This window comes from Scyliorhinus torazame, unplaced genomic scaffold, assembly GCF_047496885.1.
Source record: "Scyliorhinus torazame isolate Kashiwa2021f unplaced genomic scaffold, sScyTor2.1 scaffold_628, whole genome shotgun sequence".
NCBI classification, from domain to species: domain Eukaryota; kingdom Metazoa; phylum Chordata; class Chondrichthyes; order Carcharhiniformes; family Scyliorhinidae; genus Scyliorhinus; species Scyliorhinus torazame.
In genome coordinates, this window is record NW_027308355.1 from 104,267 (window position 1) to 121,618 (window position 17,352).

General features: G+C 57.3%; 1 protein-coding gene across 1 annotated transcript in view; it reads left to right on the top strand.

Moving 5' to 3' along the window:
* Positions 1-14,187, top strand: part of g6pd (glucose-6-phosphate dehydrogenase) — a 34,788-nt gene extending 20,601 nt beyond the window's left edge. Inside the window, exons 4-7 of the mRNA XM_072494564.1 lie at positions 3,000-3,093; positions 9,902-10,088; positions 11,845-12,080; positions 14,071-14,187. Of these exons, the coding sequence (XP_072350665.1) occupies positions 3,000-3,093; positions 9,902-10,088; positions 11,845-12,080; positions 14,071-14,172 (619 nt within the window). The 3' untranslated portion in view covers positions 14,173-14,187. The remainder of the gene's footprint in view (positions 1-2,999; positions 3,094-9,901; positions 10,089-11,844; positions 12,081-14,070) is intronic.
* The last annotated feature ends 3,165 nt before the right edge of the window (positions 14,188-17,352 follow it).

The window sequence follows — 17,352 nt, forward strand, 5'->3', positions numbered from 1 at the left end:
CCTCGGACCGGGCTCCGCTCCCTCGGACCGGGAATCCGCTCCCTCGGACCGGGCTCCACTCCCTCGGACCGGGAATCTGCTCCCTCGGATCGGGCTCCGCTCCCTCGGACCGGGCTACGCTCCCTCGGAACGGGCTCCGCTCCCTCGGACCGGGAATCTGCTCCCTCGGACCGGGAATCCGCTCCCTCGGACCGGGCAGCGCTCGCTCGGACCGGGCTGTGCTCCCTCGGACCGGGAATCTGCTCCCTCGGACCGGGAATCTGCTCCCTTGGACCGGGAATCCGCTCCCTCGGACCGGGAATGCGCTCCCTCGGACCGGGAATGCGCTCCCTCGGACCGGGAATGCGCTCCCTCGGACCGGGAATGCGCTCCCTCGGACCGGGAATCCGCTCCCTCGGACCGGGAATCCGCTCCCTCGGACCGGGCTGTGCTCCCTCGGACCGGTCAGCACTCCCTCGGACCGGGCAGCGCTCCCTCGGACCGGGAATCCGCTCCCTCGGACCGGGAATCTGCTCCCTCGGACCGGGCTCCGCTCCCTCGGACCGGGAATCTGCTCCCTCGGACCGGGCTCCGCTCCCTCGGACCGGGAATCCGCTCCCTCGGACCGGGCTCCGCTCCCTCGGACCGGACTCCACTCCCTCGGACCAGTCAGTGCTCCCTTAGGACCGGGAATCCGCTCCCTCGGACCGGGAATCCGCTCCCTCGGACCGGGAATCCGCTCCCTCGGACCGGGCAGCGCTCCCTCGGACCTGGCAGCGCTCCCTCGGACCGGGCTCCGCTCGCTCGGACCGGGAATCTGCTCCCTCGGACCGGGCAGCGCTCCCTCGGACCGGGAATCCGCTCCCTTGGACCGGGAATCCGCTCCCTCGGACCGGGCAGTGCTCCCTCGGACCGGGAATCCGCTCCCTCTGACCGGGCAGTGCTCCCTCGGACATTGAATCCGCTCCCCCGGACCGGGCTGTGCTCCCTCGGACCGGGAATCCGCTCCCTCGGATCGGGAATCCGCTCTCTCGGACCGGGCTGTGCTCCCTCGGACCGGGAATCCGCTCCCTCGGACCGGGAATCTGCTCCCTCAGACCGGGCTCCGCTCCCTCGGACCGGGCAGTGCTCCCTCGGACCGGGCAGTGCTCCCTCGGACCGGGAATCCGCTCCCTCGGACCGGGAATCCGCTCCCTCGGACCGGGCAGTGCTCCCTCGGACCGGGAATCCGCTCCCTCGGACCGGGAATCCGCTCCCTCGGACCGGGCAGTGCTCCCTCGGACCGGGAATCCGCTCCCTCGGACCGGGAATCCGCTCCCTCGGACATTGAATCCGCTCCCTCGGACCGGGCTGCGCTCCCTCGGACCGGGAATCCGCTCCCTCGGACCGGGAATCCGCTCCCTCGGACCGGGCAGTACTCCCTCGGACCGGGAATCCGCTCCCTCGGACCGGGAATCCGCTCCCTCGGACCGGGAATCCGCTCCCTCGGACCGGTCAGTGCTCCCTCGGACCGGGAATCCGCTCACTCGGACCGGGCAGTGCTCCCTCGGACCGGGAATCCGCTCCCTCGGACCGGGAATCCGCTCCCTCGGACCGGGAATCCGCTCCCTCGGACCGGGAATCCGCTCCCTCGGACCGGCAGTGCTCCCTCGGACCGGGAATCCGCTCCCTCGGACCGGGAATCCGCTCCCTCGGACCGGGAATCCGCTCCCTCGGACCGGGAATCCGCTCCCTCGGACCGGGCTCCGCTCCCTCGGACCGGGAATCCGCTCCCTCGGACCGGGAATCCGCTCCCTCGGACCGGGAATCCGTCCCCTCGGACCGGGCAGTGCTCCCTCGGACTGGGGGATTGAGCCAAGAATTCCCACATTCACTGCCGTCAGCGAGACTCACTGAGACAAAGCTGCCCCCTCACCCCCTCCCCCTCGCTGTCCCCTCACCCCCTCCCCCTCGCTGTCCCCTCACCCCCTCCCCCTCGCTGTCCCCTCACCCCCTCCCCCTCGCTGTCCCCTCACCCCCTCCCCCTCGCTGTCCCCTCACCCCCTCCCCGTCCCCTCACCCCCTCCCCCTCGCTGTCCCCTCACCCCCTCCCCCTCGCTGTTCCCTCACCTCCACCCCTCCCCCTCGCTGTTCCCTCACCCCCTCCCCCTCGCTGTCCCCTCACCCCCTCCCCCTCGCTGTCCCCTCACCCCCTCCCCCTCGCTGTCCCCTCACCCCCTCCCCCTCGCTGTTCCCTCACCCCCTCCCCCTCGCTGTTCCCTCACCCCCTCCCCCTCGCTGTTCCCTCACCCCCTCCCCCTCGCTGTCCCCTCACCCCCTCCCCCTCGCTGTTCCCTCACCCCCTCCCCCTCGCTGTTCCCTCACCCCCTCCCCCTCGCTGTTCCCTCACCTCCACCCCTCCCCCTCGCTGTTCCCTCACCCCCACCCCCTCCCCCTTGCTGTTCCCTCACCCCCTCCCCCTCGCTGTTCCCTCACCTCCACCCCTCCCCCTCGCTGTTCCCTCAACCTCACCCCCTCCCCCTCGCTGTTCCCTCACCTCCACCCCTCCCCCTCGCTGTTCCCTCACCCCCTCCCCCTCGCTGTTCCCTCACCCTCACCCCCTCCCCCTCGCTGTTCCCTCACCCTCACCCCCTCCCCCTCGCTGTTCCCTCCCCCTCACCCCCTCCCCCTCGCTGTTCCCTCACCCTCACCCCCTCCCCCTCGCTGTCCCCTCACCCTCACCCCCTCCCCCTCGCTGTCCCCTCACCCCCTCCCCCTCGCTGTCCCCTCACCCCCTCCCCAAGCGGTGTCAGTGTTCAGCCTGAGCCTTGCTGTGCCCCTGTTTTAGAACATTTGATGGTGGTGGTTTGTGGTGGGCTCTGGGTGGGGGAATCGAGTGGGCCCTGCCGTTGTCACCCGGTAAATGTATTTGGGGTTGGCGAGCCGGTCACCTCGTGTTGGGTAAGATCCAGTCCCCTCCCTGCCAGATAGCTCACTGCCTGAGTTGATTTACTCTCTCCGCCCCTTCCCCCCCCACACAGAGACGTGATGCAGAATCACATGATGCAGATGTTGTGTCTGGTTGCCATGGAGAAGCCCGCCTCCACAGACTCCGATGACGTTCGGGACGAGAAGGTCAGTAACTATCCCCCCCCCCCCCCCGTGTCTAACCCCGTGCTGTACCTGTCCTGGGAGTGTTTGATGGGGGCAGTGTAGAGGGAGCATTACTCTGTATCAAACCCCGTGCTGTACCTGTCCTGGGAGTGTTTGATGGGGACAGTGTAGAGGGAGCATTACTCTGTATCTAACCCCGTGCTGTACCTGTCCTGGGAGTGTTTGATGGGGACAGTGCAGAGGGAGCTTTACTCTGTATCTAACCCCATGCTGTACCTGTCCTGGGAGTGTTTGATGGGGACAGTGCAGAGGGAGCATTACTCTGTATCTAACCCCGTGCTGTACCTGTCCTGGGAGTGTTTGATGGGGACAGTGCAGAGGGAGCTTTACTCTGTATCTAACCCCATGCTGTACCTGTCCTGGGAGTGTTTGATGGGGACAGTGCAGAGGGAGCTTTACTCTGTATCTAACCCCGTGCTGTACCTGTCCTGTGAGTGTTTGATGGGGACAGTGTAGAGGGAGCTTTACTCTGTATCTAACCCCGTGCTGTACCTGTCCTGGGAGTGTTTGATGGGGACAGTGTAGAGGGAGCTTTACTCTGTATCTAACCTCGTGCTGTACCTGTCCTGGGAGTGTTTGATGGGGACAGTGTAGAGGGAGCTTTACTCTGTATCTAACCCCGTGCTGTACCTGTCCTGGGAGTGTTTGATGGGGTCAGTGTAGACGGAGCTTTACTCTGTATCTAACCCCGTGCTGTACCTGTCCTGGGAGTGTTTGATGGGGACAGTGTGGAGGGAGCTTTACTCTGTATCTAACCCCGTGCTGTACCTGTCCTGGGAGTGTTTGATGGGGTCAGTGTAGACGGAGCTTTACTCTGTATCTAACACCGTGCTGTACCTGTCCTGGGAGTGTTTGATGGGGACAGTGTAGAGGGAGCTTTACTCTGTATCTAACCCCGTGCTGTACCTGTCCTGGGAGTGTTTGATGGGGACAGTGTGGAGGGAGCTTTACTCTGTATCTAACCCCGTGCTGTACCTGTCCTGGGAGTGTTTGATGGGGACAGTGTAGAGGGAGCTTTACTCTGTATCTAACACCGTGCTGTACCTGTCCTGGGAGTGTTTGATGGGGACAGTGTCGAGGGAGCTTTACTCTGTACCAACCCCATGCTGTACCTGTCCTGGGAGTGTTTGATGGGGTCAGTGTAGACGGAGCTTTACTCTGTATCTAACACCGTGCTGTACCTGTCCTGGGAGTGTTTGATGTGGACAGTGTAGACGGAGCTTTACTCTGTATCTAACACCGTGCTGTACCTGTCCTGGGAGTGTTTGATGGGGACAGTGTAGAGGGAGCGTTACTCTGTATCTAACCCTGTGCTGTACCTGTCCTGGGAGTGTTTGATGGGGACAGTGTAGAGGGAGCTTTACTCTGTATCTAACCCTGTACTGTACTTGTCCTGGGTGTGTTTGAAGGGGACAGTGTAGGGGGAGCTTTACTCTGTATCTAACCCCGTGCTGTACCTGTCCTGGGAGTGTTTGATGGGGACAGTGTAGAGCGAGCTTTACTCTGTATCTAACCCCGTGCTGTACCTGCCCTGGCAGTGTTTGATGGGGACAGTGTAGAGGGAGCTTTACTCTGTATCTAACCCCGTGCTGTACCTGCCCTGGGAGTGTTTGATGGGGACAGTGTAGAGGGAGCTTTACTCTGTATCTAACCCCGTGCTGTACCTGTCCTGGGAGTGTTTGATGGGGACAGTGTAGAGGGAGCTTTACTCTGTATCTAACCCCGTGCTGTACCTGTCCTGGGAGTGTTTGATGGGGACAGTGTAGAGGGAGCTTTACTCTGTATCTAACCCCGTGCTGTACCTGTCCTTCGAGTGTTTGATGGGGACAGTGTAGAGGGAGCTTTACTCTGTATCTAACTCCGTGCTGTACCTGTCCTGGGAGTGTTTGATGGGGACAGTGTAGAGGGAGCTTTACTCTGTATCTAATCCCGTGCTGTACCTGTCCTGGGAGTGTTTGATGGGGACAGTGCAGAGGGAGCTTTACTCTGTATCTAACCCCGTGCTGTACCTGTCCTGGGATTGTTTGATGGGGACAGTGCAGAGGGAGCTTTACTCTGTATCTAACCCCGTGCTGTACCTGTCCTGGGAGTGTTTGATGGGGCCAGTGTACAGGGGTCTTTACTCTGTATCTAACCCTGTGCTGTACCTGTCCTGGGAGTGTTTGATGGGGACAGTGTAGAGGGAGCTTTACTCTGTATCTAACCCTGTACTGTACTTGTCCTGGGTGTGTTTGAAGGGGACAGTGTAGGGGGAGCTTTACTCTGTATCTAACCCCGTGCTGTACCTGTCCTGGGAGTGTTTGATGGGGACAGTGTAGAGCGAGCTTTACTCTGTATCTAACCCCGTGCTGTACCTGCCCTGGCAGTGTTTGATGGGGACAGTGTAGAGGGAGCTTTACTCTGTATCTAACCCCGTGCTGTACCTGCCCTGGGAGTGTTTGATGGGGACAGTGTAGAGGGAGCTTTACTCTGTATCTAACCCCGTGCTGTACCTGTCCTGGGAGTGTTTGATGGGGACAGTGTAGAGGGAGCTTTACTCTGTATCTAACCCCGTGCTGTACCTGTCCTGGGAGTGTTTGATGGGGACAGTGTAGAGGGAGCTTTACTCTGTATCTAACCCCGTGCTGTACCTGTCCTTCGAGTGTTTGATGGGGACAGTGTAGAGGGAGCTTTACTCTGTATCTAACTCCGTGCTGTACCTGTCCTGGGAGTGTTTGATGGGGACAGTGTAGAGGGAGCTTTACTCTGTATCTAACCCCGTGCTGTACCTGTCCTGGGAGTGTTTGATGGGGACAGTGCAGAGGGAGCTTTACTCTGTATCGAACCCCGTGCTGTACCTGTCCTGGGATTGTTTGATGGGGACAGTGCAGAGGGAGCTTTACTCTGTATCTAACCCCGTGCTGTACCTGTCCTGGGAGTGTTTGATGGGGACCGTGTACAGGGGTCTTTACTCTGTATCTAACCCCGTGCTGTACCTGTCCTGGGAGTGTTTGATGGGGACAGTGTAGAGTGAGCTTTATTCTGTATCTAACCCCGTGCTGTACCTGTCCTGGGAGTGTTTGATGGGGACAGTGTAGAGGGAGCTTTACTCTGTATCTCACCCCGTGCTGTACCTGTCCTGGGAGTGTTTGATGGGGACAGTGTAGAGTGAGCTTTACTCTGTATCTAACCCCGTGCTGTACCTGTCCTGGGAGTGTTTGATGGGGGCAGTGTAGAGGGAGCTTTACTCTGTACCTAACCCCGTACTGTACCTGCCCTGGGAGTGTTTGATGGGGTCAGTGTAGAGGGAGCTTTACTCTGTATCTAACCCCGTGCTGTACCTGCCCTGGGAGTGTTTGATGGGGACTGTGTGGAGGGAGCTTTACTCTGTATCTAACCCCGTGCTGTACCTGTCCTGGGAGTGTTTGATGGGGACTGTGTTGTGGGAGCTTTACTCTGTATCTAACCCCGTGCTGTACCTGTCCTGGGAGTGTTTGATGGGGGCAGTGTAGAGGGAGCTTTACTCTGTACCTAACCCCGTGCTGTACCTGCCCTGGGAGTGTTTGATGGGGACAGTGTAGAGGGAGCTTTACTCTGTATCTAACCCCGTGCTGTACCTGTCCTGGGAGTGTTTGATGGGGACAGTGTAGAGGGAGCTTTACTCTGTATCTAACCCCGTGCTGTACGTGTCCTGGGAGTGTTTGATGGGGACAGTGTAGAGGGAGCTTTACTCTGTATCTAACCCCGTGCTGTACCTGTCCTGGGAGTGTTTGATGGGGACAGTGTAGAGGGAGCTTTACTCTGTATCTAACCCCGTGCTGTACCTGTCCTGGGAGTGTTTGATGGGGACAGTGTAGAGGGAGCTTTACACTGTATCTAACCCCGTGCTGTACCTGTCCTGGGAGTGTTTGATGGGGACAGTGTAGAGGGAGCTTTACTCTGTATCTAACCCCATGCTGTACCTGTCCTGGGAGTGTCTAATGGGGACAGTGTAGTGGGATCTTTATTCTGTATCTAACCCCATGCTGTACCTGTCCTGGGAGTGTTTGATGGGGACAGTGTAGAGGGAGCTTTACTCTGTATCTAACCCCGTGCTGTACCTGTCCTGGGAGTGTTTGATGGGGACAGTGTAGAGGGAGCTTTACTCTGTATCTAACCCCGTGCTGTACCTGTCCTGGGAGTGTTTGATGGGGACAGTGTAGAGGGAGCTTTACTCTGTATCTAACCCCGTGCTGTACCTGTCCTGGGAGAGTTTGATGGGGACAGTGTAGAGGGAGCTTTACTCTGTATCTAACCCCGTGCTGTACCTGTCCTGGGAGTGTTTGATGGGGACAATGTAGAGGGAGCTTTACTCTGTATCTAACCCCGTGCTGTACCTGTCCTGGGAGTGTCTGATGGGGACAGTGTAGAGGGAGCTTTACTCTGTATCTAACCCCGTGCTGTTCCTGTCCTGGGAGTGTTTGATGGGGACAGTGTAGAGGGAGCTTTACTCTGTATCTAGCCCCGTGCTGTACCTGTCCTGGGAGTGTTTTGATGGGGAGTGTGTAGAGGGAGCTTTACTCTGTATCTAACCCCGTGCTGTACCTGTCCTGGGAGTGTTTGATGGGGACAGTGTAGAGGGAGCTTTACTCTGTATCTAACCCCGTGCTGTCCCTGTCCTGGGAGTGTTTGATGGGGACAGTGTAGAGGGAGCTTTACTCTGTACCTCACCCCGTGCTGTCCCTGTCCTGGGAGTGTTTGATGGGGACAGTGTAGAGGGAGCATTACTCTGTATCTAGCCCGTGCTGCACCTGTCCTGGGAGTGTTTGATGGGGACAGTGTTGAGGGACCTTTACTCTGTATCTAACCCCGTGCCGTACCTGTCCTGGGAGAGTTTGATGGGAACAGTGTAGAGGGAACTTTACTCTGTATCTAAACCCGTGCTGTACCTGTCCTGGGAGTGTTTGATGGGGACAGTGTAGAGGGAGCTTTACTCTGTATCTAACCCCGTGCTGTACCTGTCCTGGGAGTGTTTGATGGGGACAGTGTGGAGGGAGCTTTACTCTGTATCTAACCCCATGCTGTACCTGTCCTGGGAGTGTTTGATGGGAACAGTGTATAGGGAGCTTTACTCTGTATCTAACCCCGTGCTGTACCTGTCCTGGGAGTGTTTGATGGGGACAGTGTAGAGGGAGCTTTACTCTGTATCTAACCCCGTGCTGTACCTGTCCTGGGAGTGTTTGATGGGGACAGTGTAGAGGGAGCTTTACTCTGTATCTAACCCCGTGCTGTCCCTGTCCCGGGAGTGTTTGATGGGGACAGTGTAGAGGGAGCTTTACTCTGTATCTAACCCCGTGCTGTACCTGTGCTGGGAGTGTTTGATGGGGACAGTGTTGTGGGAGCTTTACTCTGTATCCAACCCCGTGCTGTACCTGTCCTGGGAGTGTTTGATGGGGACAGTGTAGAGGGAGCTTTACTCTGTATCTAAACCCGTGCTGTACCTGTCCTGGGAGTGTTTGATGGGGACAGTGTAGAGGGAGCTTTACTCTGTATCTAACCCCGTGCTGTACCTGTCCTGGGAGTGTTTGATGGGGACAGTGTGGAGGGAGCTTTACTCTGTATCTAACCCCATGCTGTACCTGTCCTGGGAGTGTTTGATGGGAACAGTGTATAGGGAGCTTTACTCTGTATCTAACCCCGTGCTGTACCTGTCCTGGGAGTGTTTGATGGGGACAGTGTAGAGGGAGCTTTACTCTGTATCTAACCCCGTGCTGTACCTGTCCTGGGAGTGTTTTGATGGGGAGTGTGTAGAGGGAGCTTTACTCTGTATCTAACCCCGTGCTGTACCTGTCCTGGGAGTGTTTGATGGGGACAGTGTAGAGGGAGCTTTACTCTGTACCTCACCCCGTGCTGTCCCTGTCCTGGGAGTGTTTGATGGGGACAGTGTAGAGGGAGCATTACTCTGTATCTAACCCCGTGCTGCACCTGTCCTGGGAGTGTTTGATGGGGACAGTGTTGAGGGACCTTTACTCTGTATCTAACCCCGTGCCGTACCTGTCCTGGGAGAGTTTGATGGGAACAGTGTAGAGGGAGCTTTACTCTGTATCTAAACCCGTGCTGTACCTGTCCTGGGAGTGTTTGATGGGACAGTGTAGAGGGAGCTTTACTCTGTATCTAACCCCGTGCTGTACCTGTCCTGGGAGTGTTTGATGGAGACAGTTTAGAGGGAGCTTTACTCTGTATCTAACCCCGTGCTGTACCTGTCCTGGGAGTGTTTGATGGGGACAGTGGAGAGGGAGCTTTACTCTGTATCTAACCCCGTGCTGTACCTGTCCTGGAGTGTTTGATGGGGACAGTGTAGAGGGAGCTTTACTCTGTTTCTAACCCCGTGCTGTACCTGTCCTGGGAGTGTTTGATGGAGACAGTTTAGAGGGAGCTTTACTCTGTATCTAACCCCGTGGTGTACCTGTCCTGGGAGTGTTTGAATGGGGCAGTGTAGAGGGAGCTTTACTCAGTATCTAACCCCGTGCTGTACCTGTCCTGGGAGTGTTTGATGGGGACAGTGTAGAGGGAGCTTTACTCTGTATCTAACCCCGTGCTGTACCTGTCCTGGGAGTGTTTGAATGGGGCAGTGTAGAGGGAGCTTTACTCAGTATCTAACCCCGTGCTGTACCTGTCCTGGGAGTGTTTGATGGGGACAGTGTAGAGGGAGCTTTACTCTGTATCTAACCCCGTGCTGTACCTGTCCTGGGAGTGTTTGATGGGGACAGTGTAGAGGGAGCTGTGATCAGTTGAACTCTTGTCTCTGAAGGTGAAAGTACTGAAGAGCATTCCGGAGATCCAGATGGAGAATGTTGTCCTTGGACAGTACACGGGGGATCCGAATGGACATGGTGAGGCCAAAAAGGGTTACCTTGACGATCCGACAGTTCCCAGAGGCTCGGTCACCCCCACATACGCTGCTGCCGTGCTGTACATTCAGAATGAACGATGGGATGGTGAGTTACACAGTCGTACCCGCGGCAGAGCCTCCGCCCGCCGACACGGACAAATAACAGCTTATTCACACCTTTTTATTTTACAAGTTAGGGTTCCCAATTCATTTTTTCCAATTAAGGGGCAATTTAGCGTGGCCAATCCACCCACCCTGCACATCTTTGGGTTGTGGGGGCGAAACCCACGCAGACACGGGGAGAATGTGCAAACTCCACACGGACATTGACCCAGAGCCGGGATCGAACCCGGGTCCTGAGCGCTGTATGCAGCAGTGCTAACCACTGCGCCACCAAGCTGCCCTGGTTTTTCAGCCCCTCTTGAGACACTGTCAGAAGGTCAGTACTGAGGGAGCACCGCACTGTCAGAGGGTCAGTACTGAGGGAGTGCCGCACTGTCAGAGGGTCAGTGCTGAGGGAGTGCCGCACTGTCAGAGGGTCAGTACTGAGGGAGTGCCGCACTGTCAGAGGGTCAGTACTGAGGGAGTGCCGCACTGTCAGAGGGTCAGTACTGAGGGAGTCCCGCACTGTCAGAGGGTCAGTACTGAGGGACTGCTGCACTGTCAGAGGGTCAGTACTGAGGGAGTACCGCACTGTCAGAGGGGCAGTACTGAGGGAGTGCCGCACTGTCAGAGGGTCAGTACTGAGGGAGCACCGCACTGTCAGAGGGTCAGTACTGAGGGAGTGCTGCAGTGTCAGAGGGTCAGTACTGAGGGAGTGCCGCATTGTCAGAGAGTCAGTACTGAGGGAGTGCTGCACTGTCAGAGGGTCAGTACTGAGGGAGTGCCGCACTGTCAGAGGGTCAGTACTGAGGGAGTGCTGCACTGTCAGAGGGTCAGTACTGAGGGAGTGCTGCAGTGTCAGAGGGTCAGTACTGAGGGAGTGCCGCATTGTCAGAGGGTCAGTACTGAGGGAGTGCCGCACTGTCAGAGGGTCAGTACTGAGGGAGTGCTGAACTGTCAGAGAGTCAGTACTGAGGGAGTGCTGCACTGTCAGAGGGTCAGTACTGAGGGAGTGCCGCACTGTCAGAGGGTCAGTACTGAGGGAGTGCCGCACTGTCAGAGGGTCAGTACTGAGGGAGTGCTGCACTGTCAGAGGGTCAGTACTGAGGGAGTGCCGCACTGTCAGGGGGTCAGTGCTGAGGGAGTGCCGCACTGTCAGAGGGTCAGTACTGAGGGAGTGCCGCACTGTCAGAGGGTCAGTACTGAGGGAGCGCCGCACTGTCAGAGGGTCAGTACTGAGGGAGTGCCGCGCTGTCAGAGGGTCAGTACTGAGGGAGTGCCGCACTGTCAGAGGGTCAGTACTGAGGGAGCGCCGCACTGTCAGAGGGTCAGTACTGAGGGAGTGCCGCACTGTCAGGGGGTCAGTGCTGAGGGAGTGCCGCACTGTCAGAGGGTCAGTACTGAGGGAGTGCTGCACTGTCAGAGGGTCAGTACTGAGGGAGTGCCGCACTGTCAGGGGGTCAGTGCTGAGGGAGTGCCGCACTGTCAGAGGGTCAGTGCTGAGGGAGTGCCGCACTGTCAGAGGGTCAGTGCTGAGGGAGTGCCGCACTGTCAGAGGGTCAGTACTGAGGGAGTGCCGCACTGTCAGGGGGTCAGTGCTGAGGGAGTGCCGCACTGTCAGAGGGTCAGTACTGAGGGAGTGCCGCATTCACGACAATCCACAGTTTGCTCCTTCTTTGAGTGTGAGGGACTCGGTGAGATCCTGAGGAGGCCCACGGTTCCCGTGCAGAGGTGTAATGTCGGGATGTTGTCGCCTGCAGGCGTCCCGTTTGTGATGCGATGTGGAAAGGCTCTGAACGAACGCAAGGCCGAGGTGAGGCTGCAGTTCCGCGACGTTCCGGGTGACATCTTTCAAAGCCAGTGTAAACGCAATGAGTTGGTGATCCGTGTTCAACCCAACGAGGCCATCTACACCAAGATGATGACGAAGAAACCCGGAATGTCCTTCAGTCCGGAGGAGTCTGAGCTGGATCTCACCTATGGCCATCGCTACAAGGTGAGCATGTGTCGGGGGCCTCCGGGGTCAGTGCTGGGGGAGAGAGGTTACTGAGTGAGAGTGTGAGGGAGCTGGATTAACATCAGTAGAGATACAGTCAGTAACACAGGGTGCTGGGGAGAGGGGTTACTGAGTGACAGTGTGAGGGAGCTGGATTAACATCAGTAGAGATACAGTCAGTAACACAGGGTGCTGGGGGAGAGGGGTTACTGAGTGACAGTGTGAGGGAGCTGGATTAACATCAGGAGAGATACAGCAAGTAACACAGGGTGCTGGGGTGGAGGGGTTACTGAGTGACAGTGTGAGGGAGCTGGATTAACATCAGTAGAGATACCGTCAGTAACACAGGGTGCTGGGGAGAGGGGTTACTGAGTGACAGTGTGAGGGAGCTGGATTAACATCAGGAGAGATACAGCAAGTAACACAGGGTGCTGGGGTGGAGGGGTTACTGAGTGACAGTGTGAGGGAGCTGGATTAACATCAGTAGAGATACAGTCAGTAACACAGGGTGCGGGGGGAGCGGGGTTAGTGAGTGACAGTGTGAGGGAGCTGGATTAACATCAGTAGAGATACAGTCAGTAACACAGGGTGCTGGGGGAGAGGGGTTAGTGAGTGACAGTGTGAGGGAGCTAGATTAACATCAGTAGAGATACAGTCAGTAACACAGGGTGCTGGGGAGAGGGGTTACTGAGTGACAGTGTGAGGGAGCTGGATTAACATCAGTAGAGATACAGTCAGTAACACAGGGTGCTGGGGGAGAGGGGTTAGTGAGTGACAGTGTGAGGGAGTTGGATTAACATCAGTAGAGATACAGTCAGTAACACAGGGTGCTGGGGGAGAGAGGTTACTGAGTGACAGTGTGAGGGAGCTGGATTAACATCAGTAGAGATACAGTCAGTAACACAGGGTGCTGGGGGAGAGAGGTTACTGAGTGACAGTGTGAGGGAGCTGGATTAACATCAGTAGAGATACAGTCAGTAACACAGGGTGCTGGGGGAGAGGGGTTACTGAGTGACAGTGTGAGGGAGCTGGATTAACATCAGTAGAGATACAGTCAGTAACACAGGGTGCTGGGGGAGAGGGGTTACTGAGTGACAGTGTGAGGGAGCTGGATTAACATCAGTAGAGATACAGTCAGTAACACGGTGCTGGGGGAGAGAGGTTCTGAGTGACAGTGTGAGGGAGCTGGATTAACATCAGTAGAGATACAGTCAGTAACACAGGGTGCTGGGGGAGAGAGGTTACTGAGTGACAGTGTGAGGAAGCTGGATTAACATCAGTAGAGATACAGTCAGTACCACAGGGTGCTGGGGGAGAGGGGTTACTGAGTGACAGTGTGTGGGAGCTGGATTAACATCAGTAGAGATACAGTCAGTAACACAGTGCTGGGGGAGAGGGGTTACTGAGTGACAGTGTGAGGGAGCTGGATTAACATCAGTAGAGATACAATCAGTAACACAGGGCGCTGGGGGAGAGGGGTTACTGAGTGACAGTGTGAGGGAGCTGGATTAACATCAGTAGAGATACAGTCAGTAACACAGGGTGCTGGGGGAGAGGGGTTACTGAGTGACAGTGTGAGGGAGCTGGATTAACATCAGTAGAGATACAATCAGTAACACAGGGTGCTGGGGGAGAGGGGTTACAGAGTGACAGTGTGAGGGAGCTGGATTAACATCAGTAGAGATACAGTCAGTAACACAGGGTGCTGGGGGAGAGGGGTTACTGAGTGACAGTGTGAGGGAGCTGGATTAACATCAGTCGAGGTTAAGTGAATAATATTTATGTGGTTTTCTCACCCTTGGGGAATCTGATGGGTTTATTTTTTTTGCCGTGTTGATTTTCTGCGTGACTGAACAGCCATTTTCTAATGTTAAAATTTGTCCCCCCTCGCTCTGCCCTCCCCCCGTTCTTCCCTTGCTCCCCCCCCCCCGATACACCATCCACCTCCAACTGCCCCTCTCTGTCCCCCCTCCCCTCCCCTATCTCCCAGGATGTGAAGTTACCTGATGCATACGAACGTTTGATTCTGGATGTTTTCTGTGGCAGTCAGATGCACTTTGTGCGAAGGTTAGAATTTATTTTCTGTCATTGAATCTGTCGAATCTGATAGTGCAGAAGGTGGCCATTTGGCCCATCGAGTCTGCACCACCCTCTGAAAACGCTCCCTACCCAGGCCCGCTACTCGCCCCTATTCTACACACACTGACTCTCACTGGGGTACGGACCCCACACACACTGACTCTCACTGGGGTACGGGTCCCACACACCCTGACTCTCACTGGGGTACGGGTCCCACACACACTGACTCTCTCTGGGGTACGGGTCCCACACACACTGACTCTCACTGGGGTACGGGTCCCACACACACTGACTCTCACTGGGGTACGGGTCCCACACACACTGACTCTCACTGGGGTACGGGTCCCACACACACTGACTCTCACTGGGGTACGGGTCCCACACACACTGACTCTCACTGGGGTACGGGTTCCACACACACTGACCCTCACTGGGGTACGGGTCCCACACACACTGACTCTCACTGGGGTACGGGGTTCCACACCACACTGACCCTCACTGGGGTACGGGTCCCACACACACTGACTCTCACTGGGGTACGGGTTCCACACACACTGACCCTCACTGGGGTACGGGTCCCACACACTCTGACCCTCACTGGGGTACGGGTCCCACACACACTGACCCTCACTGGGGTACGGGTTCCACACACACTGACTCTCACTGGGGTACGGGTCCCACACACACTGACCCTCACTGGGGTACGGGTCCCACACACTCTGACCCTCACTGGGGTACGGGTCCCACACACACTGACCCTCACTGGGGTACGGGTCCCACACACACTGACCCTCACTGGGGTACGGGTTCCACACACACTGACTCTCACTGGGGTACGGGTCCCACACACACTGACTCTCACTGGGGTCCGGGTCCCACACACACTGACTCTCACTGGGGTAGGGGTCCCACACACACTGACTCTCACTGGGATACGGGTCCCACACACACTGCCTCTCACTGGGGTACGGGTCCCACACACACACTGACTCTCACTGGGGTACGGGTCCCACACACACTGACTCTCACTGGGGTACGGGTTCCACACGCACTGACTCTCACAGGGGTACGGGTCCCACACACACTGACTCTCACTGGGGTACGGGTCCCACACACACTGACTCTCACTGGGGTACGGGTCCCACACACACTGACTCTCACTGGGGTACGGGTCCCACAGACACTGACTCTCGCTGGGGTACGGGTCCCACACACACTGACTCTCACTGTGGTACGGGTCCCACACACACTGACTCTCATTGGGGTACGGGTCCCACACACACTGAATCTCACTGGGGTACGGGTCCCACACACACTGACTCTCACTGGGGTACGGGTCCCACACACACTGACTCTCACTGGGGTACGGGTCCCACGCACACTGACTCTCACTGGGGTACGGGTCCCACACACACTGACTCTCACTGGGGTACGGTTTCCACACACACTGACCCTCACTGGGGTACGGGTCCCACACACACTGACTCTCACTGGGGTACGGGTCCCACACACACCGACTCTCACTGGGGTACGGGTCCCACACACACTGACCCTCACTGGGGTATGGATTCCACACACTGACTCTCACTGGGATACGGGTCCCACACACACTGACTCTCACTGTGGTACGGGTCCCACACACACTGACTCTCACTGGGGTACGGGTCCCACACACACTGACCCTCACTGGGGTATGGATTCCACACACACTGACTCTCACTGGGATACGGGTCCCACACACACTGACTCTCACTGCGGTACGGGTCCCACACACACTGACTCTCACTGGGGTACGGGTTCCACACACACTGACTCTCACTGGGGTACGGGTCCCACACACACTGACCCTCACTGGGGTATGGATTCCACACACACTGACTCTCACTGGGGTACGGGTCCACACACACGACTCTCACTGGGGTATGGGTCCCACACACACTGACTCTCACTGGGGTACGGGTCCCACACACACTGACTCTCACTGGGGTACGGGTCCCACACACACTGACTCTCACTGGGGTACGGGTCCGCACACACTGACTCTCACTGGGGTACGGGTCCCACACACACTGACTCTCACTGGGATACGGGTCCCACACACACTGACTCTCACTGGGGTACGGGCTCCACACACACTGACTCTCACTGGGGTACGTGTCCCACACACACTGACTCTCACTGGGATACCGGTCCCACACACACTGACTCTCACTGGGGTACGGGTCCCACACACACTGACTCTCACTGGGGTACGGGTCCCACACACACTGGTTCTCACTGGGGTACGGGTTCCACACACACTGACTCTCACTGGGGTACGGGTCCCACACACACTGACTCTCACTGGGGTACGGGTCCCACACACTGACTCTCACTGGGGTACGGGTCCACACACTGACTCACTGGGTACGGGTCCCACACACACTGACTCTCACTGGGGTCGTGAAGTTGTTTTTCAATAATATTTATAAATTCTTTTTTTTTTTCCAGTTAAGGGCAATTTAGCGCGGCCAATCCCCCTAATCTGCACATCTTTGGGTTGTGGGGGTGAAACCCACGCTGACACGGGGAGAATGTGCAAACTCCACACGGACAGTGACCCGGGGCCGGGATCGAGCCTGGTACCTCGGCGCCGTGAGGCAGGAGTGCCGCCCTCTTTCTTCAATAATATTGAGAGTCTGGCAAATGACTAATTGTGTCTCTTCCTCTCCCTTTGTCCGTCTTTCGCTCCGTCCGTTCTCTGTCCCGTTCTCTGTCCCGCTCTCTATCCCGTCTCTATCCCGTCGCTGTCCCTCTCTCGTCCGCTCCCTGTCCGTCCTCTGTCCTCACTCCTGTCTCCCTCTCGCTCTGTCTCCCTCTCGCTCTGTCTCCTCTCGCTCTGTCTCCTCGCTCTGTCTCCCTCTCGCTCTGTCTCCCTCTCGCTCTGTCTCCCTCTCGCTCTGTCTCCCTCTGTCTCTGCTCTGTCTCCCTCTCGCTCTGTCTCCCTCTCGCTCTGTCTCCCTCTCGCTCTGTCTCCCTCTCGCTCTGTCTCCCTCTCGCTCTGTCTCCCTCTCGCTCTGTCTCCTCGCTCTCTCGCTCTGTCTCCCTCTCGCTCTGTCTCCCTCTCGCTCTGTCTCCCTCTCGCTCTGTCTCCCTCTCGCTCTGTCTCCCTCTCGCTCTGTCTCCCTCTCGCTCTGTCTCCTCCCTCTCGCTC